The following is a 7,500-nucleotide window of genomic DNA, read 5'->3' as shown; positions in this document are numbered from 1 at the left end:
CATTGACAGCCATATATAAGACATATAATAACCAAAACTAATCCTGACCTGACCCTAATTTTTCTTTAGGCTTCAATGCATCTGAGTGCATATTCAACCTAGGTAAAATGGAAATCACTAATTTAATCTGGTTAAAAGGAGATTCAACCTGAGACCAGGTTTTACCTGCAACATAGCCACCTCGTAGCGGAAGCTATACCATTGTCCATCACGAGCCAATCATTGGCTTCCATATTTCTTCCATATAAGATCATTAATAATAAACGATTGAGTGTACTTACTTGTTAGGGGCTCGGTTGGTGTCTGCACAGTACTAGGCAATGACAGGTCTGTGACAAAAATTGAAATAAAATGAATTTGAAGTTAAATTATCGTCGGCTAAGCTGTTTAGGAAAGAAATAAAGCATTGCGACCTCGCACCGGAAGCTATACCATTTTTCAACACCAACCAGTTATTGGCTTTCACATTTCTTTCGGTAGGTTTTTGCTGTAAAGATCAAAGGAAAACAAAGAACAACAAGTGACATTAACAGCAATCAACTGAGTGCCCTTACTTGTTGGGGGCTCTGTCGTTGTCGCCAAAGTACTTGACGCTGAAAACTCTGTAACGAAAACTACAAACAAAATAAATTTGAATGAATTGCTGTCGGTTGAGCTGTTTATTAAGGGAATTCAGAATAGTGACCGAGCTTCGGAAGCTTAACCATTGTCGAACACAAGCCGATCATTGGCTTCCACATTTCTACCTGTAATTTTTGGCTTTAAAGGTAAAGAATAAGCAAAAGACACCATTAAGAATAACCTATTGAGTGCACTTACTTGTTGGGGGCTTTGTTGTTGCCTGCGCAGTAGATGACGTTGAAATCTCTGTTACAAAATTTCAAAAAAAAATAAATTTGAAATTAAATTGTTGTCGGTTGAGCTGTTTACGAATGGAATTAAATGATAACGGTTACCCTAATGAAACGAAGAAATTAATAGTAGGGCATAGTATAATCACTATGATACGGTGCCCTGTAAGGGACATCACATCCAAAAACTCTACTTATCTAGCACTGTCACTTATTTATCTGGCAGTGTCACTTATTATCTAGCACTGTCACTTATTATCTGGCACTGTCACTTATTTATCTAGCACTGCTACGTATTATCTAGCACTGTCACTTAATTATCTAACACTGCTACTTATTATCTGGCACTGTCACTTATTTATCTAGCACTGCTACCTAGGCCTAATTAGGCCTAAGCTTAGCTTTTATGTGCTAGCTAGATAGTAAGTAGCAGTGCTAGATAGTAAGTGGCTGTGCTAGATAGTAAGTGGCAGTGCTAGATAGTAAGTAGCAGTGCTATATAGTACCGGTAAGTAGCAGTGCTAGATAACTAAGCGACAGTGCTAGATAATAAGTACCAGTGCTAGATAATTAAGGGCGCTTTCCATTTGACAGAACTGACCGGCCAGACCGGGCTTTAGGAAGGAATAACTCTACAACGCCTTCAATATACCACATTTCGAGGATGATATATACTCCTCCAGAACAGAATGCGAGGGATTATCGCCAAGTGTTTCTTTAAATTGTTGCATTTTCTTTGCAAACTGACGGACGGTCTGGCCGGCCAGTTCTGACAAAAGGAAAGCGCCCTAAGTGACAGTGCTAGTTACAAAATATATTTTGCATCGTATCTCCCGTACAGGTCACCGTACTATGAAGTCCTTTTTGAGAACTCTCTTCGAAAAGTGCATCTTGCCCTATGACTCAAAGTAACCCCTGAGAGAGCTTCAATTGTCGGTCGTCCAACACGGGTTATTTGACTCATATACGTCTTTACACAAACCAAATGTAAATTGATGGGCGCAAAATGTGTCTCCAGCATAAAAAAAGGGCCATTAAGGATAACCATGTTTCATTTTCTATATTCACCTTGAACAACACGGCCGACTAGTGTATGGTTTTCAAAGTTTTTGATCTTTTATTCCTTACTTTTCTTCAAAAAATACTTCAGAAGTTTCAAATGTTTTAAAAGTGCTTCAGCGAGGTATGAAAGGTAAAGATTTCTTTTATTTCAAAAATATTTTGCTATTTGTTTGGGGCTTTTGTTCACGATCGGTGATTTGATAGCCTCTCGATTAACCATTACCTCGATAACTTTATGGTTTCTGTACTTATATAATAAACAAATTACTTCATGGTTGGCTCGTTTGTACGATTTTTAGTACTGTGAAGAATCGTTAAACTCACACGTTCGTTTACGCGATCCTTCACAATTCGTAAATAAAAATCGCACGCACTCACCAATCATGAAGTAATCTTTATCCTGGAGTGCTGATAGTCTGCGCTCACTCGTGAGAGATACTATCAGCACGAGAAGATAAAATTTGTATCCCAAAGCGGCCATGTAACGTTCTGTTTATTATATATGTATTGATGAAATGTCCAGATTTTATTCGTTTTCGAAATGGTGAAAAAGTGGTCACCAATCACCAAAACACGCATGTTGTTTAACATGAAACAAGATATGAAAGTTAGGGAAAACAAATCATGATAATGTCAAATTGTGCAAGAAAAATGTTAATGAAGTAGAGAAGACTTATATTACAGCACAAAAGTATCTTGCAATGAAGGGGAAGCTTGCGTTTTATTGGCTAATCGTGTTAGTTACCATGTCGACACCTATATCCTCACATGTGAAACATAAAAATGATATGTTCACTGCGAGTGGTGAAGACATGATTTTTTTGTAACAAGGAAAATCCTGGTATTTCATCAGTATCTATCTATAAAATATACATTTGACATGACTTATTTCAGTGCATGTTGGCCACAGCTATGGAGATCTCGGTAATAGCTGTATTTCGTTCAAAGGCTCTCTCAAGTTTTCCTTGAGAGTTTTGACTTCGGGAAAAATTCAAAACACCTCGAGATTTTCAAAATTGAATATACCATTCTGGAAATGACTTTCAAATATTGCAATGATTGTGCATAACACTGTGTGCCACAAACTAATTAATATTTACCTGTTGTCAAAGGTGTTGGCAGTGCTAGCCTAGTTCCGTTGCTAGCCCAGTAACGATATCTGCAATAGTATGATGATGTAGGCAAAGGAGTCAACTTATAAACGTAAAATCCACTGCAGTTGCGAACACTGATATAAACGAAGTATTCACAGCAACGGTAGTTACTGAAGCACACCCTGCGCACCACAGCTCCATCCTCGACAGAAGGGTGTCCTCCACTAAGCCATCCTGGATACCGGGCACCGCAGTGAAACCACTCAACACAAGTATCAGCCATTTGATTTCCAGACTCTCCGTCAAACCGGTACCAGCCAGACAGGGTGCTTTCGTTGATGCAACTAGCAAGTGATTGAAAACGGTTGTGTCCATGCGTTGCTGCTCGGTTCGCTTCCGTGAGCGATTTGTAGTTTGAACATTCTGAAAAGATTTCATTTGATATACTAAATTCACTGTTAGAAAAAGGCATCATTTCCGGGCTCCGAGTAACAACATTGGCACAAATGAGAGGAAAGAAATAATATACAAGAGGACAGGAATGAGGCAACTGAGAATCCAAGACGTAACTGAGCGAGAGCTGTAATGATATGTCGTCCAAGGAGTGATTTTCTAAACCAAAGGAATTCCATTTTAAACAGCAATTAAACGTGGGTGTTTGTTCGGTCTTGTTTTATCGTTTACTGGACAGCTTAGGCATAAGAAATGACGTCAGTAGTGAGATATAGATTCTTGGCGCTTTTTAATCCAGTTTCAATTACCCCCCCCCCCCCCCCTCCCTCCCCAATTAATTTAAAACACTGCCATGTTCAAATTGTTATTCAAACCTTGCTGCACAACTGCACTGCCGAATTTCCAGTCAGCACATTCACACTAGTAATAACCAAAGGTTAGGTAGGCGGTGGGGCGACAGAGGTTTTATCAAACGTGTATTAATTCAGCAATAGAAGACTTTCAGTGTTTGCAAAGCCTGATCTAAACACCAGGGAAGTTAGGAGAATCCGAGACAATTATGCATACCCGAGACGAAATCGAAGCATAACTTTCGAGAATACTCCCAACCGCCCGAGCGTTAAAATCAGGCAATGAAAACAGGAAAAGAGTCTTTCCATTGCTTCTATAAAATGACTTCCTTTTTCAAAATATATTTTTAGTATCGAGTGAATTTGTTTCCTGTTGAAAACATATCTTCTCGATACACTATACTGACAATATAAATTTCTACTAGCCAATCAAATTTCGCGTTACCAAAGTCAAAATTCAACTTTGTACAAGCTCCAGAGTGAGCGTCCTATCGATGCAAGGGATTTAGCTTTGAAGCTCAAATCTCTTGAAAAAACACCAAAACTTTAGCAAAAATTGTAAGAAATGCTTACAAAATAGGATTTTACGATGAGATAACTTGGAGAGTTCTTGAGATCCCTCGACGAGTTCGCCTAGCTCGAGATCATCAAGAGTTGCAAATCGCTGTTTTTCTTCTTTTTCATCTCGGACCAGTTTGCCCATATAATAATTATAAATCAGTAATAAATCAATTAATTTTTTAATCCTTCGCATTATTGTTTTTTTATTGCTGTGTCAAAATCTTAATAGACTTTTATCCGTGGCACAAATCTCAAAGGATGGAGACAATTGTTTTCTACAAAAAGTGTTGGAATCTTGTCAGGAAAGCCTCTCACATCAAAGGTTGCAAAGGGAAAGTGGGAAATTAAAGTGCGTTCAAACCTGGTGCTTGTGGCAGTCCGTTGCCGCAGTAACGTGAGTAACACCTGGGTGGATCAAGGCGGTAAACATAAAACGCTCCACAGTTGCGAACACTGATGTCCTTTGAAAAGTAACAGCAGTCAGTCCCATTCGAGTGCTGCAAAAAACAGACTTTTCGTTGAACAATTCCCTCAGCCACTGTAGGATGCGTGCCATTAAGCCAGCCTGGTGAGTCTGTGTTGCAGTGATACATCTTTCGACAAGAATCTGCCATCTGAGTTCCAGCCTCTCCGCTAAATCGATACCAACCAGACAACGTGGAATCGCACAGCTTACCAATGCTGCTGTTAACATGGGTCATTGCTCGGTTGGACTCGTTCAAAAATCTGTAGTTGGAGCATTCTAAAACAAGTTTTAAAACAGGTAACATTTTGAGTATTATTGTCTCAAATGGCCCAGAGAAAGGGGACATGTTATCACGTTAAACAAAGCTTTTATAGAGTCGTCAAATACAGTCTGCCGAACAAAGGTTATCCCAGTTATCAATAATGAATGAAACCCCAACCCTTACCTATAGCTAATCATACATCGAACAAAATACCAGTTGATATTCGGACAGTTAATTACAGACTTCGTTGGTTGGAAATTCGAAATACTGAGGGCGAAAAATGAAATTTCTCTGAAGGATTTACTTCCTGTTAAAACAATAGCGGGTGTTTGTGACGTCAGCGGTGGAACACAAATACTGCGCAAATTGAGAAAATTATGGCAGCTTGTGCTGATAGCACTAGCTCAGAGAAGTTTTTATCCAATGTAACCAGGGAAAATGAATGTAATTTCTAGACAGTGATGTTGGCGAAACCTCAAAAGCTTCCATGGATGTTGGGCCTGTAATGAGTGCACATATTCTATCGGTTTCGCGCCTTTATTAATTTATGCGAGCTTAGCAACCGGGCTGTGAGAGATATGTGCAGGATAACGCCAATTTTTTTAAGCGATAATCTTATGACATTCATTGTGATATTAAATAAAGCACCCAGTCAGGATTTTGCATGGTGTCAGAAGGGGTTGAACCCTCGAATATGGATGTAGCTGGAGTGCAATGTCCTCAAATGGATTGGGAGGCAGAAAACTTACCGGAAAGGTAAGGTAAGGTGGAATTGATGTTCAGAGGCCCGCTCTCCAGTAAGAAAGAGAAGGAAAAGTGCAGCCATTTGCTCATATGGTGCGGTGAGAAAGGACGAGATATCGTTAATAAGTGGTCAGGTATCAGCGAAGAGGATAAGAAGAAACTCAAGGCTTACTTCAGTCGAGCGATTTACAGCAAACATGGAACCCAGAACAAACCCAATATTTTGTCGATTCCACAACCGCGTTCAGAGCGAAGTGGAAACAGTAGAACAGTTCGTAACGGATCTGAAACTTTTAGCCAGGGATTGCGCTTTCAAAGAGCCAGATGAAATGATGAGGGACAGGATTGTGTTTGGCACAAATTCTCACAAAATTCGTGAAAAGCTGATAAACCAGAGCAAATATTTAACCCTCGATAAGGATGTCGAAATTGCACGAACATACGAACTATCGAGAGCACAGTTAAAATCAATGGAGCCACACAGAACTGAAGCAATCCATTCCATAGGTGACGGCCAGCTATATAAAAACAGATTTTCGAGTATACCTTCCAAGGAAAGAGCACAATCATGTGGCACATGTGGGAATTTTCATGCAAACGAGTCTTGTCCTTCTGTCAATCAATCAATCAATCAATCAATCAATCAATCAATCAATCAATCTTTATTTGCCTCAATTCTAAATTATATAAACTTTAAGACATACAGTTATTGGCGAGGAGACCTCTAAAAAACCATAGGGCTTATGCTGAGAGGTCTCCTTGGCGATACGTGAATAAGAAATCAATTAAATCAAAAGGTGAGCGTAGAAAACGAAATGAAAAAAACTGAAAAAAGAAATCAATCTGCTATTTTCATGGCTTCATAGTTTATGTTATTTGCTTTTATTTTGAGTAACATTTAATTGCTAATGAAATCAACAGACTGTCTTTTAAAGGAAGATAAACTGGAAAGGGATGTAATTGAAAGTTGCAGAGCATTCCAGATTTTTGGTCCTGGATAGAGTATAGTGAACTGCTTAATGTTTGTCCTGCACATATGAGGCCTAACAAGAGATAAAGCTCTAGTGTCACAATTGTGTATTTGATTATTTTTGAATAGATGTTTAAAAGGCAGAGGTAATAAATGGCGGTGGTATAGAAACATAACTTGAATTTTGCGATGTAGAGAGAATTTACCTTAAAAATATCTAGGATTTTGAATTCAGCAAATAGGGGGGCAGAAGGCGTGCGGAATTCTGAATTCAATATGGCTCGCAGAGTTCGTTTTTGAAGAAGAAATATGCGATTTAAGTTCGTGACATATGTGGAAGACCAGACTACTGTACAGTAAATTAAATAGGGATAGATTAAAGTATAGTACAAAGATGTTTTGGTTTTGAAAGCGACACCTATACATAATACCAATGGATTTAACTTTTTTTTTTTTTTTTTTTTACAAATTTAGCCAATTTGGAGGTTGCCTTTTTACCGAGTTAGGATTTCGAGTTGGATTTCGAGTTGGATTTCGAGTAGGATTTTCGAGTTAGGATTTTTTGGCGGGACTTTTTTGGCGGTTTTTTTTCGGTGGGGTTTCCAATAAATTTTCAGTGGTTTTACACAACATACTTCTCGAGGTCTTTTCAAGATGGAGGAGAAACGAGGATTGCAGATCGGTAAG

At 38.8% G+C, this 7,500-nt stretch overlaps 2 protein-coding genes across 2 annotated transcripts in view; both read right to left on the bottom strand.

Moving 5' to 3' along the window:
* LOC138039699 (uncharacterized) overlaps positions 1-7,500 on the bottom strand; it is a 229,285-nt gene that overhangs the window by 891 nt on the left and 220,894 nt on the right. The window contains exons 15-17 of the mRNA XM_068885545.1: positions 820-867; positions 555-614; positions 282-329 (exon numbers count right to left, since the gene is read on the bottom strand). Coding sequence (XP_068741646.1) covers positions 282-329; positions 555-614; positions 820-867 — 156 coding nt within the window. The remainder of the gene's footprint in view (positions 1-281; positions 330-554; positions 615-819; positions 868-7,500) is intronic.
* LOC138041867 (uncharacterized) overlaps positions 2,804-7,500 on the bottom strand; it is a 33,045-nt gene continuing 28,348 nt past the window's right edge. Inside the window, exons 2-3 of the mRNA XM_068887545.1 lie at positions 4,733-5,113; positions 2,804-3,430 (exon numbers count right to left, since the gene is read on the bottom strand). Of these exons, the coding sequence (XP_068743646.1) occupies positions 3,003-3,430; positions 4,733-5,113 (809 nt within the window). The 3' untranslated portion in view covers positions 2,804-3,002. The remainder of the gene's footprint in view (positions 3,431-4,732; positions 5,114-7,500) is intronic.

Source organism: Montipora capricornis, chromosome 3 (assembly GCF_036669925.1).
Source record: "Montipora capricornis isolate CH-2021 chromosome 3, ASM3666992v2, whole genome shotgun sequence".
Lineage (NCBI taxonomy): Eukaryota > Metazoa > Cnidaria > Anthozoa > Scleractinia > Acroporidae > Montipora > Montipora capricornis.
Note: the sequence above shows the minus strand (reverse complement) of the source record. Positions and strands in the feature narration are given on the sequence as shown.